Source organism: Lontra canadensis, unplaced genomic scaffold, assembly GCF_010015895.1.
Source record: "Lontra canadensis isolate GAN:19392208 unplaced genomic scaffold, GSC_riverotter_1.0 scaffold203, whole genome shotgun sequence".
Classification (NCBI taxonomy): Eukaryota; Metazoa; Chordata; class Mammalia; order Carnivora; family Mustelidae; genus Lontra; species Lontra canadensis.
The window spans coordinates 834,516-853,395 of record NW_022631197.1 but is presented as its reverse complement, the minus strand read 5'-3'; the positions used below and the strand labels follow the sequence as shown (position 1 = coordinate 853,395).

Genomic DNA, 18,880 nt, shown 5'->3' with positions numbered 1-18,880 from the left:
AAAAAAAAAAAAGGCAGAATATAATCAAATGTGATAAGGTGGTCAGAGCAGTTGAATTCACTGTGAATTAGCCAGTAGGAGAGTAGGAGTAGGCTGCTTGGAGAGAGTAGGCCTGTTTACTATAACTGCTTTTAATAGGATAGCTTTCTGCTGATCAAAAATACTAAGCTAATCTGTGATCTTTGGTTGAATTTTTGACCAGAAATGCTATTCTTATTAAATTTAAGCATATTTGCTTAAGAATCTCAACCTCTAGAGACTCTAGCCTTAAGAAGGCAAAGGAATGTGTTTATATATTTTTAAAGAATAATTAGGATTTACATGTTTAGCATTGACACTTTAAATTATTTGTTTACCACGTACTTAGAATATTTTCAAGAGATATTTTCCTTGCTTTTGATGGGCATTTTAAAATTTCTTTTGCTATGTACTGACATTTGTGACACATTGTATATAGTGTTAAGAACTGCTTTCTTCATTGAAATCCTTTCATAAAAATTCATGTTTACTTGGCTTAATCAAATGTAAGCAATATATCCAAGGAAATATTTGCTATTTTAATCTATTTCAGGTAATTAGATTATATTCAGTAATTTCTGTAGCTATAACATTTCAAAAAGGCATAGATAGCTTTAATCATTCTGAAAAATAGAAAAAGTTGGGTCCCATTTTTTGACCTGTAAAATACTCATTTCCTAACTCCTTTGACCCTGTTTGCAGTTCTGTGTATTGTTTTGTTCATCAGCTATTTCTCACTGAAATTTCTGCTGACAGCTAGTGTTAAACGGGCTGCATATTAAACGATTTATCCTCTCCGTGCTCCACTTTCCAACAGCAGTGGCATCTATCATTTTATTTAATTTCCCAGTAAACAACAAGGGAGTTATTTCTGATTCTCTTCAGCTCACAACTTTTGATCATACTCAACTCTAAATTCGATTTCGCATTTTTCATTTACAGTGTCCAAACCCACTCCTTCCTGTTGTTACAGTGGTCAGTCTTTTTGTCCTCATTCTTATCTGTTGAGTCTATAATAGGACAAATCTCCAAGCCAAATGCTGCTTTATTACATAAATGAGATTAATAAATTGAACTAATAATCCAACTTTTTAAATATTCTATCTATAAAATAAAACTTCAGAGGTTGAAAATTTGTCCCATCAAGTCTCTGTTTTGTTACTCTGCCCATATCGACAACCAAGGATTTATTTTTACCCAATTTGCCCATTCTTACACTTCTGTTTACCATTTTCCCCCCAGATATATCACACATGTAGAAGTGGTTTTGATATAGTCCACATCCTTAAATAATTGTATCTAGCAAATGTACAGAATTCTGTGGTTTAACTGTGCTGCCTATGAACTCATTTGATACAGTAGGTTTATAATTCCCATCATCACTGTTTTACATTTGGAGAAAGTGAAATTCACAAAATAAGTAACACTTCAGATGCAGGCCAAAATTAATCCTGAGGCTATAAATATGTTTATAATTTTTTAAAATTCTAAAACATGCCTTTATTTCAGTTTGCTTTTAAAAACAAATACAGGTTTAAAATCTAACACTATTGCTGTTAATTTTAATTGTTATACTTCAAATGATATTAAATTGTGATAGGTGAATGTGTCTTTCCAGTAATTTCAGGACAATAATTTTTTTTTTTTAAAGATTTCATTTATTCACTTGACAGACGGAGATCACAAGTAGGCAGAGAGGCAGGCAGAGAGAGAGGAGGAAGCAGGCTCCCTGCTGAGCAGAGAGCCCTACGCGGGGCTCGATCCCAGGACTGTGGGATCATGACCTGAGCTGAAGGCAGAGGCTCTAACCCACTGAGCCACCCAGGCGCCCCAAGACAATAATTTGATTGCATGATTTCACAGCAGAAAACCGTTATAGTGCTTTGATTTCCTGACTATGGGGACATAAATACAGAAAGAATTCAGATTATTTGCTGTTATACAAGCACCAATTACCAAAATGTATCTGGTACATTTTCATGTGGGCTAGGAAGTCAGTATTAAGATATCCAACTATTTTCTGTCCCTTGTTATCACTTGGATAAATTCATCAAATATATCCTAATCATATTTCACATGTTGCCTTTGGTATTATATTTGTATACTAATTAATATTATATTGTACTTATTGTTATGCCATATATGCATTGTGTTGTATTTATATAATATTTTGGAGAATTGTAAAGACTCAGAAGACCAGGTCTGAATTTTTAAGAAATTATTCAGAACTCTCATAATACTAAAAACTATAAGGAAACATAATTTAAGTCAAGCCTATGTGTCTCACATCAGGTTATTTTTAAAATGCATTTTTTCTTATTATAAGACAAGTATATATTTATCATAAGTTTCCAGAGACATAGAAACACAAAAAGAAGAAACTAAAACTACCTATAGTCTCTGTTCAGGTAAAACCACCAAATTATGGTTTTACTGTTGTTTTTCCCAACAAATAAAGCAGTATCTGCCACACAGTGGGTCTTAATAAATATGAGAAAATTAATAAATGAGTAATTAGTGTAGTTAAACTCTAATAATTGGTTTTGTCTTTTTCCTTTTTGTAATCTGAGTGCCCCCACTTAAGCCTTGATTGTCGAAGTGTCTACTTCAAAGATGGCTATTTCCAATAAACATACTGTTAGCCACAGTAGACTAGATAAAGGTCCCAGCCACCTCCCATGGCTGAAGCTTTTTTGTTTTAGAGATCTTGTTTGATTTCAATTACTGACGATTTGGGCCACTTGTTTTTTCTCTCCCCAAGCTTTTAATTCCCAATCTTATTTTTTAAACTGACCATTTTAAAAATTGACTTATTTTTTAAATTTTAAAGAGTGAGCCCACTAAACCCTAGGCTTCCACCCTCAACTCCAATAAAAGCAGAACCCCAGCATTGTGATTGCTAGTGCTCTCTCTTTCACTCTCTCTCTACCTGTGATTTCACTGTGTTACCCCCAGATGTGCTGCATACTTTAGGTCTTATAAACAATAAACCTTTTTTTTTAGAAGATTTTATTTATTTATTTGAGAGAGAGAGAGTGATAGCATGAGAGTGGAGAAAGTCAGAGGGAGAAGCAGACTCCCTGTGGAGCTGGGAGCCCAATGCAGGACTCGATCCCAGGACTCTGGGATCATGACCTTAGCCAAAGGCAGTTGTTTAACCAACTGAGCCACCCTGGTGTCCCTAAACAATAAACTTTTAATTTTTCAAAGTCTCCTGATGGCTATTGCTGAAGGGCATCTTGCAATCATGAGAACCACAACATTGCTTATTGAGAGGCTGACACTAGCACAAAATATTGATATACACCCATATGAATTTTTATTTTTTTTAATTAAAAAAAATTTTATTTATTTATTTGAGAGAGATCACAAGTAGGCAGAGAGGCAGGCAGAGAGAGAGGAGGGGAAGCAGGCTCCCCACTGAGCAGAGAGCCCAAGGTGGGGCTCGATCCCAGGACTCTGGGATCATGACCTGAGCTGAAGGCAGAGGCTTTAACCCACTGAACCACCCAGCCACCCCCCCCCTATGAATTTTTAAAACAAAACTAAGATCATAGAGTAGACATTGCTTTTAACCTTTTTTCCCGCTTACTGAGATATCTCTAGCAATTACACAATTCAGTATTCTAGTACCTTTCAAATTATTAAATGATTTAAGTAGTTTAAGTATGATTTTAAGACCCACATCATATGAAAATCTATGAAAAGAGGTCACTTTAACATTTTTTGAATTAGCACACCATGCCTGTCATTGATACTGCCCTGCTTCCAATCTCTACTGGATCCCTACAAGTTCAGACTGTTCCACAATCAGAGGCAATCCATCCTTCCACCATCGTTTCTTGACTTTATTCCCTGACCTCACACCAGTTTCCTCCTAAGAAATTATTTCAATTTCCCAGCAACTCTGAGCTCTTTCAGTATGAGAGCCTTACCACACACTTTTCCTTCTGTCACAAATGCTAGTCTCAGCTCCTCCTTCCTGAGAACACACACGCAGCCTTCCAAATCCAAATCTAAGATTTCACTCCTGGATCCTTTGTCACAGTGACCTTCAGGAGTCAGCACAAATTACATAGAGTAAGTCACCTAATAGAAATGGAGAGACCTCACATTTTGAGTCAATTCAGAAAGAAAAAAGGAAAATTTTGATTTGCAGAGGCAGTCAGAACTCTAGACAAAATTATTTCCGTGTTGTCCCATTAATAAGAATAAGTCATCTGAGTCAAGTACATTCTTTTCTCCTTCTCAGGAAACAGTGTCATTTAATTCTTCTCTTCTGAGACCCCGTGTGATTGGAGAATGGATTGGTCGAGAAGAGAATGATGCTGACCCACTGGCTGCTGAAATGCTCCAGCCCCCAGTTCCAAGAAGTAAAAATGAACAGTGGGAAAATGAAGATAATAGCTCTAGCCCTGCAGGAAGGTGAGATGAAATGCCTTCTTAGATTCTGAGTATTGTTGGTTGTTAAAAGCAAATGGGGACATAAATCCAAGCATGTGATTTTGAAGAAAGAACTTAACAATTTTATATAGGAAATTATGTTGGGTTCCACATAAGTTGAAAATTAATTTCTCTGTTTTAAAATTAAAATTTTGCAGATTTGCTTTTAGATTTTGGTCTTAATTTTTTTCTTTTTATCTAAGAAAATCACCATCTCTTTGCTACTAAAACCAAATAGAGAAATAATTTCAAAGACTTAGGCTGTCACTCAAGACCCACTATAATGATGGGCAGGGAGTGGCTGATTGTTAAGAATTGGAGATGAAGGGCTTCTCATTTACCAGAGAGATGTAGCTGATCAACAAGAAGAAAACTATTAAATGTATTTTAGACTACATGAAGCAGAGTTAGTGGAGAATATGAGAGAAAACCTTGGTTTAGAACCATTTACATTTAGAGTTGGTAACTATGATTGAACATTATTCTTTTCATATTCTATATTTAATTATGATTTGTGAATTTGAAAGCCCACATTTCACTTACTCAGTCTTATGATGCTCAAAACAGTGGTAGGAGATGTTGATAGAAGTGAAGCAGTTTTGAAATGTCCAGATCATATTTATTAGAAAAAAGTATATTCAGGACAACCTTTTTCTTGTTTTGTAATACCACCTGCAGTGAGTAAAATCCCAAAATGAAAACTTCCACAAGAAGTTGGAGTGAAAAAGCATCTGGAAGCATGGCTTACACAAGCCTGAGAAAATAGATTTAAATGCTCGTGAATTGAATGTGAGAACGCCACAACTTTCGTTGGGTGCTACTAGCTGACCACCACAGAAAAGTTTTTCCTATGCATAGCATAGCCACAGTAACTTTGTATTTCCTACATTAAATTTAGCAGCAACCAATAACTATTCTTTCTCAAGGAGAAAATTGTATTTTCTACAGTGTAATAGCTTTCAGGGGTTTTTTTACTTTGACTTATCACTTGACTAGAAGGAAGGAAATTCAGAATACTCATTAATGTGCTTCAGGCATATAGAAAATTGATTCTATTTCCATGAGAAATAACTTTTAAATTATTTAAATAGTTGAAGTGTCCTGGGTAAGGAGAAGAAAACCATTTTAAAAAATCCATTTACCTTCTTTTGTGAAATGCCAGATCAATTTCACCTGTCAATGAGGGTAATTTTATTTTTAATACCAGACTTATGAAACCCACTAGACCTTTATCTTTAGTCATTGCCAGATCTTTAATGTAAAGTAGAGAAATGTCAACTTTCATTTTGCTTTCATTTAGTCATAATAATAATCGGAGCTATTTATTGCAAATGTTAGTGCTTCTATTTTCTTCCTGGCTTCAGTGATCTCTGATTCCCTCCTGAATACCCAATAAAGGGGAATATTTCCTTCAGTGTAAGTCAAATCCCTTTCCCAGAAAACTCAACCTATGAAGATCTCTCTCACGTATTTGTTATGAAAAATTTTTCTTAGTGTTACTGTTCTCTATCTTTAAATCATGAATTGAGGTATTCTCTATGAAATGAAGACAGGTGAAATCCCACCCTGATACCCCATCAAAACAGAAAGAATGTGTGCATACTTGAACTTAGTTTAAAGAGTAGCAATAAACTGTGGGTTAGAAACTGTATCTCTCCCATCTTCTAATACCAAACAGGATTCCGAATTTATATCAGGAACTCACATAGCAATAGATTTGATTTGGATGAATAAAAATGGATTGGGATAAATTTTTTAATGACTTTAGAGGTTATAACTCGAGCATTATCTTTTGCCTTTAAATAGTAATGAACTTGTAGTATAACAGTCTTAAACATTAACAGCCTAAGTGATATTCCAGGCTTCAGGAGAATTAATTTTCAAGGTGACTTCTTCCATTTTTCTCTCCCCTACTGGGCCTGGAACATTGTCATTACCAATAGACATCTGTTACATGAGTGAAGGAGGTACATAGAAGGCTGTGAGTAGACATCTGCTAAATAAAGCTTATTTATAAGAAGGGTTGTTTATAGTCTATCCTAACTTTTTGCCCTTTCCTGTCACAATGTTGTTAAATGCTCGAGTCTTATTTGAATGGCTTTTATTAACAACACTCCATCTTTAGTACAGAGCCAACTTTTCTCCTTAGGTCCTGCATATGGAACATTCTATAAAGAGGGTCAGCAACTTTAGAACACAAAGCTGTCACCTGAAGGGTTAAGTGCTGGTTAAAAAGAAAGCAGTTATGAGGGACGCCTGGGTGGCTCAGTTGGTTGGACGACTGCCTTCGGCTCAGGTCATGACCCTGGAGTCCCGGGATTGAGTCCCGCATCGGGCTCCCAGCTCCACGGGGAGTCTGCTTCTCTCTCTGACCTTCTCCTCTCTCATGCTCTCTCTCACTGTGTCTCTCTCAAATAAATAAATAAAAATATATATAAAAAAAAGAAAGCAGTTATGAGGGCAATATGGAGAAACTAATACGATATGACAAGAGTGATTGACATGGGGTCCCTGACCACTCTGTAGTCTCTGGTTGGACCCAAGAGATCTGTGGATCTCTTGAAATTAAATTATGTGGACAAGGTTCTGTGCACATGGGCATTTCCCCAACACATTCTTAGATTTTTCATAAGGTTCTTTTAAGTAAGTTTAAGAAAGAAATTAAAGGATCTAAGCAAGAAAAAGAATGGGGATTTATAAAAGAGAGAGATAAATACATTGGGGAATGATTGAAGGCTTTCTAATACTACCAATTGGCATGAATTGCAATGGCTTATCTAGTCATTTAGTGGGAATGGGAAATCTATGTGTTTATTGCACATTTAGAGATATTAAAAATAATCATACATTGACAATGTAAATGTAAATAAAAAATGAGTGTAATATATCTATATAATTCTATTTGAAGCCATATTTTTCTATTTTAAGCCATCTTAATTAAAGTTTCCAAAGCTGGGTAATGGATTTCCTAAAATTACTAGCTAAATTCTAATGTGAATTTGTAAATAGGCTTATCAAGCCTTGAAAGCCTGATGAAGCTCCTCTGAGCTTAACTACTTTATTAAAGCAAGAATAATATCAATAAATATTATAGATCTGGTGAATTGGCTTTATTTGTTCAGTGAGCATTGTTATTAGGTGGTAAATACGCCATAACACAAGTAGAAAATCTTATAATTTAGAAATATGTATTAAATATTAAAATAAAAGTTAAATTCACTTTCCACTAAGCAGTGTTTCTTTTCATTAAAGCTCCTAATTGCTTCTCATGTATCTGTTAACAGAGCCTAGAAATGTTCCCCTTTTTTAGAGCTTCCTCAATTGGCAGGAAGAGACAAATAATAAACAAGTAAATATGCAAATATATACCATAAATTCAAGTAGTGATTAGTGGCAAGATGGAAAATAAACCAGAAAAAAAAGGAAGAAAATTAATAAAGGGCACTATTTTATGTAAGAAGTCCACAAACAAAGAACCTTAATATTCTCAGATTTTGGCTATTGTGGACATGATAGAAAATATGTAATACATTTCAGAGACTGAATTAAGCTTAGTATTTTAGGGATGTCCTAACTTGTAAATTTTAAGGAGAGAGAAAATTGATTAATCAAAAATTAATCTGTCAAAGGAATAAAAAAAACAGAGGCCTTAAAAATATCTAAAACATGCAAAGAATGTACCTTATGATTCACACATTTCTTTTTTAAAGCCAAAAAGTATGTAACTAAATCATGCGTTTATTTCAGAAGGTTGATGAGGTCATTTTGATATGTTCAAAATTTGTTCTTTCTCATTTATTCATTTATTTCTTTAGAAAATACATATCCTAATTCAAGTTATTTTATGAAAACATTGCTAGTTACCTATAGACTTACAGATTCATAGGTGGTTTCTTATGAGACCAGCAACATTTTGAACTTACTGTCTAGGACTCATGGCCTAACACTATCTTCATGACCAAATCATGTATTTTAATGAGATTCAGGGAAACAATTACTGCAACCTTTATGAAATTATCTTGCTCATTGTTGGCTTTTGAATAGGAGTTATGCATCTATAATATACCATTTCTTCCTATCTTCAATATTCCAATCTACATAGTTTCCCTTTTTCTTTTTCACTACTAATATATTTTCCCTCAATTTTCATATCTGTCAAGTTTGAAGACTCATATACATATTCTTAAATTAATTCTTACTTTATTTAGTGTGTTTAAAAAATGGGGTTCAGAAAGAAAAAGTGAATTTGTGCTAGATACTGGCTGAGACCAGTATGAAAAAGAACATCCTAGATTCAAAGAAACTCTTTACGCTCTCCCTTCAACAACCTGGGCCTTACTGCAAGGAGAGTCCTTTAATTTCCAAGTACAGTTGAGAGGAAGGGCACAGATTCTACCTGCTAGGCTGCAGTGGTGAACTAAACAAGCATAGGAGATGGGTTAAGAGAGGAGAAATCCAGCTTTCCACCAAATAATGCACCTGGGATCAGATAAAACTAATACTTACCAACCTATATTCAGAAACAAGAATGTGAAACAAAATACAGCAGGGCCAGATATCCAGGGAAGAGTGGGGTCAAGAGGAGAGAAGCAATGGTCAGAATGTAGGCCATCAGGAGGGGGAGGAAGGTGCTACCTGGAGAGAGAAGCTGAGGGAGAGGAGTGGCCACATTAAACCATCCTTTTCCATCTGATCTGGTTTAGAATTTATCTTTTTGAACCAAAGTAAAATGACGCCCTAGATTGTATAATTACTACATTGAAGTATTAACTGCTTTTCTTTCTCATAAGGCACCTAACCTCTCCCCATCCCACTCACCACTTGTCTGCAGTAAGAGCCTTGCTTCCCTGAGGCAGGTGCTATTTTCTCTCTAATGCTGTAGTTTTCACTTCTACAATCTATAGGTTATGGAGCTGGAATAGAGGAAGGTGTCCTTGCTCCCCTTTCCTGCTTGTAGACCTTACTGTCTCCTTTCCCCCTAAAAAAGTATCTTGTTGTGAATTTCGTGTTTTATCCATGGCTGTCTTCCACTACTTCTTGTAGCAATAATTTGTCAATTCCCAGGTCATTCCCTTTTTCCTAAATATGCAAGCATCTGGCTCAACTGTCACTTTTCCCTGCACCCTTCCTATCTTGATGAAGTTAATAACCACATTAATGATTCTTCCCCCCACCTAGCATCTTCTTCCTTTGCCTACTCTTCACTACTGATCTTGAATTCCACCCTACTTCACCTATTCCCTCTGTTATATCTAGGCCTCATTATTATTAACTGCAAACTCTAGTGTCAATTTCTATGTATTTCACTCTTTGACTACACCTTCTGTCTTTCTAGTTCATTCCCTCTGGTACCCAGCTTTAACTAGGACCCAAATACACTGGTTCTACTCAGTTTTTCTTGCCACTCATGTAGTTTTTATTTTTTTTTTTTTTTTTTGCTGTCACAAATAGTTTGTTCTTTTATTTTATTTATTTTTTCTTTTTAAATTTTTTATTTCTTTTCAGCGTAACAGTATTCATTGTTTTTGCACCACACCCAGTGCTCCATGCAATCTGTGCCCTTCCTAATACCCACCACCTGGTTCCCCCAACCTCCGACCGCCCCGCCCCTTCGAAACCCTCAGGTTTTTTTTCAGAGTCCATAGTCTCTCATGGTTCACCTCCCCTTCCAATTTCCCTCAGGAGAAGGGAGTTGTGGGAGTTTTTATTTTTGGCTCATTATTTTGATCTACTTATTGAATATATCCTGGTTCCCTTACCTCTTTTGTCCTTTGTTTTCCTTGTGTGGTAAAACTACCTTACTTAAATCTAACTCTTTGTCTGTTCTGTGACTGAACTGGCATAGATTTCTTCCTGTGGAGAACATTTGGCTACACTGACTGGTATCATTGTGAATTCATGACCACCAAGAAGTCATTGGTCCTGACTGAAGACACTCTGCATTCACCTAGTTTGTTCACATGTCCATGCTCCTTAATGATGATTGCATGCCTTTTCTTGTCTCCACAAACCTCCAGTACTTCTCCTCAATCTTCATGTTCAACTGATGACCCTTACAGGACTGTAATTGTCATAGTCACTCTGGGACGCAGTCTGGGATTTTTATATAAAACTAGCCATGCAAATACCACATGGCCCAACAGTTGTACTCTTGGGCACTTTTCTCAAATAAATGAAAACTTAGTTCACTCAAAAGCATGTATATAAATGTTCATAGCAAGTCCATCCTAATAGCCAAAAACCTTAATCCAAGAGTCCTTTAAATTTGAATGGTTAGATAAACTGAAGTATATCCGTGCCATGGGATACTACATAGGAACGAAAAGGAAGGGACTATTGATCCATGTAACAGCATGAATGAATCTCCAAGGATTTAAATTGCCTGAAAAAAGCCAGTCTTAAACTTGTATGACCCCATTTATATGTATATAATATTCTTATTTTTAAGATTTTACTTATTTATTTGATGGAGAGAGACACAGCAAGAGAGAGAACATAAGCAGAGGCAGTGGGAGAGGGAGTAGCAGGCTTCCCACTGAGCAGGGAGCCTGATGTGGGGCTCGATCCCATGATCCTGGGACCATGACCTGAGCCGAAGGCAGACGCTTAACGACTGAATTACCAAGGTGCTCCTATATTATTCTTGAAATGATAAAATTAAAAGAATGGAGAACGGACTAGTGGTTGCCAAGGATTAGAGACAGGGAAGAAGGCATACAGAGGAAAGCAGGAGTGGTTAGAAGAGTCTCGTGGTGTTTGAAATGGTCTGTATCTTGATTCTGATGGTCGGTATATGATACACAAACCTAAACAAGTACTAAAGTTATCTAGAACTAAATACACACAGGCATACATATACAAATGAGTACAGTTAAAATGAGAAATCTGAATGAGATTGGAAAATCATACCATTGTCAGGATCCTGGTTATAATATTGTACTCTAGTTTTATAAGATAATGTTATTGATGGAAACAGTGTAAAGAAAGAGTGCATAGGATCTCTATCATTTCTTAGAACTACATGTAAATCTGTAATTACTTCAAAGCCAAAAAAAAATTAATTAAAAACGTTAGTGAACTGTTGAAAACACCTTGAGATTTTGACAATCAACCTCCTCCAACAATCTTTCAGCAACAAACGTTAGTATCCATTGATGATTCTAGCCTGAAGAGTTAAACTATGTTGGTGGTTGCAAAATGGTGGTTTTCTGAATCTGTCATTTCTTCTACATTTATTAACCAGCATTAGTGTGGAAAAATAAAAGCTTTTTCTCCATCTCTATTTCCCCTGACCTTCTCTAACATAGTCACCCTAATTTGGAGGTGAACCAGGGAGGTGGGCTGATTGATCTTTGCCCACTGGTGACATGCAATGTCATTTTGCTCTTTCCATTCTCTACTTCGACAGTGTTGAACCTGGTACTTCTATTAAGACAGCTTGAAATGTTCTGATCTGTGCCCTGAAATTTATCTGGTTAGTTCTTTATTTTTGTTTTTTGTCAAGCTTCCTCAGCATTTTGGCCTGGAGGTAGTGGGGGCAATGCATTTAACCTATTTGCCTTATGGTCTTTACCTTTAGAAAGTGTTATCTTTCCATCCTGCTTGGGGAAGACTTCCTCTACATATCATGTGTTTTTCTCTTATGGGGTGACATTTGACATTTCCTTTCTTTGGACAATAACAGGAAAAGAAATTGAATTACAGAGAAGAGAAGAACTTAGGGACAGTTTTTGGAACTCTATGTGTTTGTTATTTGGACTTGTAAGTTGTCCGGTTAAACACTGTCTTGAGAAGTTGGAGGAGAGGGAACCATGAAAGGCAACATTTACCCAAAGGATCCCAGCTTTATCACAAAGAAACTCTTCCAAATTTGCAAGGACTCTCTAGACTGGAAGAAACTGAAAACCGTTTAATTGCCAGTTCTGGATCCATCCTTTCTTTTACCTCATCCTACCCCAAGATCTAGGCAGCATGATAGGACAATGAGGAAATTTACTTTAATCATAGAAATTAAAATTTTTTGTTGTGTGGGTGGCTCAGTTGTTAAATGGCAGGCTCTTGATTTCAGCTCAGGTCATGATCTTTGAGTCCTGGACGGAGCCCCGTGTCATGCTCCGTGCTCAGCTGGGAATGTGCTTGAGGCTTCTCTCTCTGCCTCTCCCCCTACTCGCGCTCTCTCTCTCTCTCTCTCATATAAATAAATAAATCTTAAAAAAAAAAGAAATTAAAGTTTTCATTTAAAATAATCTTGTCTGTGGTGCCTGGGTGGCTCAGTTGGTTAAGTGTCTGCCTCTGACTCAAGTCATGATCTTGGTGTTCTGGGATAAACCCCGACATTTGGCTCCCTGCTAAGCAGGAAGTCTGCTTCTCTTTCTCCCTCTGCCCCTCCACCCTGCTTGTGTTCTGTCTCTCTCTCTTTCTCTCAAATAAATAAACTTTTGAAAAAATAATCTTGTCATAGTATGTTAAAATAGTTATCCCATTACATTTGTTTGTATGTCAAGGAATTTCATATAAAAATCTGGATTTTCTGCCTCCTCTTTAAAAAAATCAGAAAAATTCTTTAACAGTGGGCTTTCATTATGACTTGGTGACAATTGGTAGGAGCTGATTAGCACCTCCTCCCTTAAGTGGGGTAGAGTTTCAGTTTGCCATATTTCTTACCTATATTCACTTGTGAGATAGTTAATGAGGTACCAGAGGATGTCTAGGAAAGAAGACCGTCTGTATTTCCCTTATCCTTAGGGAAGATATTACTAATATGACTATAATTTCACATAGTGAAATTAATCAAATGAAAATTTGGTTGTAGATTATTTTATTTATCAGAGCTAATTAATAGAGTTGTCATCATTGAAAACTAACATTTAAATATTTCTTCAGCTTAAAGGTGGAGCCCAAGACTAAAGGATTAAAACAGCAGCAACAGCAACATAAGAAACTTCTGGCAGCAATGCTCTCTCAAGATTCTTTTGAGTCTCTCCACAGCCCTACCCCATCTGTAACAGAAGAAGATATTGATAATGAAGATGATGCAATGGAATTGCTGGGTAATTTTAAAAATTAATAATTTCTCTTTTTCTTCTTCTCTGGCATTGTAAAAATGTGTAGTGATTAAGAGATTTTAAAGTTTTTGAATAGTTTTGTCTTAGGGGAAAGAAATCATTTAACATATACTTTATACATTAGCCTTTCACAAAGTTGCATGTAAGAACTAAGTTGAAATCACCTAAGCATGTGAAGTATTTATTAGACTGTATTTTGTGCTTTGTATATGCAGCACTTTACCTTCTGACTCCTTACTCAACCTTTATTCCATGTGCAATTGTGATAAAAATTCAAGTCTGTCTGCTTTATTCTCTGATTATGATTGCCTTGATCACATCTTTTGTCTATAAAATATATCCAAAATACGTATTCCAGCCCTCACCCCAAGATGTTCCCCTATTGTTTCAAGGATGTTTTAGAAAAATACAGTAAAATTTAGAGCGGCAGTTAGTAAATTAGTATTTTATGTCTTCCATAAGTTAAAGGAGAGTTTGCAAGATTTCAGTGTTTTCATAGGCTTGTTACTTTCATGAAAAACCTTATTAGTGTTGTATATGTAGAGAACCCTTTATATCTTAAGTGAAGTAAATATGTTTTTTTAATTTAACCATAAATCTTTGGGTAGTACTTTTTTAAAATTGAACTTTCCTTTTATTCTAAGTCATTAAAACAATTTCTAAATACTTTGTAATCATGTACTAAAGGGAATAAATAATGTAATCATATGAAAGCTGCAAATAAGTTTAACATAGAATAAGGAGTCCCAGAAAATAAATAATGTAATCATTTGAGAGCTGCAAATAAGTTTAACATAGAATAAGGAGTCCCAGAAATATATAGACATTTAAACTTTTTTTTTCCTAAACCAGCTTCCTGGGTTATAAGTGTTTATGGAAGTAAAATATTATCATGATAAAAAATGGTATAGGTCTCCTTGCATAGACCTACAAAGATGTTATTTACTCAGTGATGGCAAGGTCACTGATGTTTCCTGATGTTTTAATACTGCATTCATTCCAGCATTGAGGAGACTGTCAATGGTATTTCACTTCCTGAGGTTCATCTTTTTTTTTTCTTTCTTTTTTTTTTTTTTAAAGAACAACGAAGTCTGGGTGTTTTTTGTTTTGTTTTTTGTTTTGTTTTGTTTTGTTTAAGGAATCTCATCTCTCCACCTCCAAATCATTAATGTGGGAGATGTACCTGATGTTGTGGTATCCTCATTCAGCTTCAACTCAGCCAATGTTTACTAAGCACTTACCATGTGCTAAACACTGAGCTCAATCCTAGGGACATAAAAAATAAAATAATCGTAGATCCTGTTTACAGAAACTTTACATTTCTAGTGTTTGAAATAAAAATGTAAATACATAGTAGTTTTTGGTACAGGTGCTAATTTGATTAAGCACACAGTTTAATGTAGGGATAACACCTAATGTGGAGGTAGGGGATGGGGACCAGGGAATGTTTCATAGAGAAACCAATTGCAGTGGTGGAGGACAAGTAGATGGAGTTTCAGCAGGCAGAGTGTGGTCATTACCCTTGTAGGTTTGCACTTTGTAAGAATGGACTCTTTTGCTATTGTGCTCTGTAACTGTGCCTGTAAATTGTTCCTTTGCTTTGGTCAGTAACAGTGAACAGGGTAAGACTTAAACTGTGACTGTCAATGGAAGGGCCAAAAGGTTGTCCATATAACATCAATGTTGGCTTTTTGGTACATCGACACTGGGTTGTGCCGATAGTGTTCTCTCTCTCCCTTCCTTTACATGACAGCTCTTGGTCAGTTGATATCCCCAGGAAGGCAGTTATACTTAATTTGCAAAGATAATCTTTGAAGAAATCCAGGCATGCTCCAAATCACTTTGGATTTCCTGATAGCCTCAGGAGTATCTCGACAGAGTACGGGAAATCATAAACTTCAGTGATACTGAGGAGTCCTTTACAGAAACCCAAGTGTCACTCAGTGCTGGTACCCTCCAGATCTCAGCTCCTCCAAAGTTTCTAGTCTCCCAAGTTGAAGACCAGACAGGTTTTGGAGACTATTTAATTTGGACAGTTAATAGCTGGTCCTCAGGTTTTTTTGTTTGTTTGTTTTTTGGATTTTTTTTTTTTCATTTAGACATTTTAATCTGTGGTCTGAGCAAATTTAAAAATGAGGAATATTCGAAAGTTTGGACTTTCTCCATGTAACTCCACATTATCTCAGCATAGGCAGCAGTAGTATACTAATGCTGGTCCCTAGATCATGAGATTGCTCTGCCATGACATGGAATGTTCCAAGTCCACTGGGCTATCCTCTAAAATAATGCCATATGCAACCTGTTGCCTAGTTGTCTCAGTGAACAAAGATCATATAGAAGAAAATTGTATCCAAAAGACTGTTTTGCCTAGAAGTTCACTAATTATGTAAAATGGTATTTGGATGTGAAATATATGTCTTTAAGACCCAAGTATTCCTATCCATTCAATTATTTAGAAAATAAATATTTAAAATATAGGCTCAGTTTTCTTCAAAAGTAGTATATATAAATTCATGATTTAAAATTTTACATATGCTTTTAGCTAAGATGATGATTAATCTCTTACATGAAATCAAACAGATTTATGTGAAAATTTCAGTTAATATAGAAGTCAAAACTTTTTTAGTCAGGATATAGTAATGAATGAATGATTAATATGGATGAGTATGGATATAAAATAAAATGATTATTAAGTTATTCAATTTTAAGACCTGACATCTTTAGTAGCCATCTATGTCTCTATTAATATTTTAGTAGATTTCAATCCCTAACTAATCAATTGATGTTATATTGCCAAATCAATTTAGAAACTAATGTCTACTTTTCCAGCTTTTTCAATATTAGATTTCAATCATATTGTTTATTATTAAAGAATTTTAAGTCCATGTTTTATGAAGCCTGGTCCCAGAGAAACATACATGATTGTACATATTTGAGGAAAATACAAATCCAAAGTTCCTGAAAATTTATTTGAAATCAAATTTTAGTATGTAGAACCATTGTAAAAGATGAGAGACATCTGGTATTTAAAATATCTTTTGCAAATCTGCAACATTGTGTAGAATAAGTTTGCTATAACTTATATGTGTTTTCAGTGTATAACTTGTCTATATCAGGTATAACTGGCTGAAAAATTTATTATGTCCAAGGGTAGTCTGTACTCTTTGTGAAGTGATAAATAAATGAGAAGTATAATTATTAATGTTAATGTAACAAAGGATTGTTCTTCAGTAAATTGGTTGAAGGAGGAAAATAAGTCTTTTAGTTGAATAAGTAGAAGTAAGTAAAACTTCTTACCTTATTTTTTTTTTATTAAAGGATCTAGCATTAATAATACATACTGGTTAAGATTTAATTCTTCAAAGTTGTTTAATTGTATGGTTTTGGATTTCTATTTCAAGTGTATTGGGCATGTGAAAATATAGAACATACAGCATCTATAATTTTAAAGTAGATTAAATATTTACTGTAAGATTGCTTTAAATATAACTTTTAAATTCTGAGCACAAAAAATGTGGAATTAATATATAACAGAGAACAAAATATCCAAATTTCTGGAATTTTAAGATATAACAATTTTAAGCACCACTGAAATTGGCGCTCTAATTACAGAAGACATGAATATAGTATCTGCCAGCTCACCTCAAAGTAATTAGTTCTTATCTTCAAATATAAGATACTCTCTAATATTTTAGTAACTATGCTAGAAATACAATGATCACAGTGATTAAATTTGTGTATTTTTAAAAGTTATTAATATCAATAATTTTTCAAAAGTAGAAAGACAAATTATAGTGGTACAGCAAGGGATTTATAAAAAACCTATCCATATCTTTTACTTCCTTAACTTTCATAGAAAATTTGAGGAACTTCACTAATTTAATAGATATTTGAGCTTGTAAATGTAAGCTCATTTTCATTACATGCATTTTTATTTTTTGGTGAAATAGTAATTGCAATTATGTGTTTTATTATTTTCTATATAACTTATACTCCCTTGAAAAAATCAGAATTTTTTGAAAAGCACAAGTATTTGTCTTACACATTTTAGTGTAAGATATTACTTAAAAAATGTTTTTTGGCTTGATGATGAGGCAAATATCTAAAAATCACATTCCAGAGATGCTAAAAAAAGAAAACAACATTAGTCATGATTTATATTTTCTGGTCTTGGAAAGTATAATTGTATAAATAAAATTAAATAATCATATAAAAATTAAAACTAACATTGTATTACCAAAAGCAGACAAGATAATTGCAAATATATTTTATTTGTTTTAAATATAGTAATTATGAACAGTTATACTGCTATTCTTTGCAGAACAGTGATTTCTAAATTTCTAAAACCCCAGTATATTACCAGATTATATATAACATAAACTTAAGTTTCAAGAGAAACTCATTGCATTAAGGCAGTCTTACGGCAAATTCTTTTGCATTGTGATCAGTCTTTATAAATTAAATATTCACTTCCTTTTCTTTTCTTTTTTTCCCCCAGCTGAAGGCTTCTTAAAACAGAAAGAACCCATATTTACAGAACAAAAACATGTATTTCAATTAGTGAAAAATATATACTATCATTCAATGATGTTAGAAAAAGAGGGGAGAGGACCCTAAATGTTAAAAAAAAAAAAAAACTACCTACCTACCTACCTATCTATATACTTATATTCTAGTGATATTAAGTATATGAACCAGTCTAAAGAACATGTAAATTTTGTTTTCTTTGAGTATTGATCATTGGAAATACCAGGACAATAGAAAAATTATCACTTTAAAATAAAGATTCTTTGTAGAAAAGCTTCTTTTAAAAAGTCAAGGACTTCCCAAAATTAAATTTATGGATCCTTTAATATTATCTGTAATGTTGCTTTAAATACTGCTTAGAAATTCATTCAGCATAGTACAAAAATAACTTAATATGATACATATTAAGTACATATTAATGAGTACATATGAGTAATTTGTACAATGAGTACATATTAGAGGTTAAAATATTCCAAATTTGTGGGGTGTTAAGGCATAGCGATTTTAAGGACCATGGAAGTCAGTGAAATCTACAACATACCGAATAAAATAACACCCAGATCACCTCAAGCTAAGTAGATACAAGATACTTTCAGAAATCCCAGTAATTAAATTGGCAGTTGATGACCACAGTTACCCAAACATTATAAAAAATCTGCACATATATTTTAAAATGTTCACTAAATGAATTAATATACTTGAAAAACTAGGACTTCACACGGATGTATGAAAATATCTTTCACATGCCAAGTAATAAGTATTAACTGTTGTTGAGCTGTGTGATATTTGTAATAGAAGTTCTGTGAAATGGTCCTGCTATTGGATAT

At 34.4% G+C, this 18,880-nt stretch overlaps 1 protein-coding gene across 1 annotated transcript in view; it reads left to right on the top strand.

The window, feature by feature from the left end:
• CUNH8orf34 (chromosome unknown C8orf34 homolog) overlaps positions 1 to 18,880 on the top strand; it is a 377,142-nt gene that overhangs the window by 136,804 nt on the left and 221,458 nt on the right. The window contains 2 exon segments of the mRNA XM_032848426.1: positions 4,271 to 4,443; positions 13,345 to 13,511. Coding sequence (XP_032704317.1) covers positions 4,271 to 4,443; positions 13,345 to 13,511 — 340 coding nt within the window.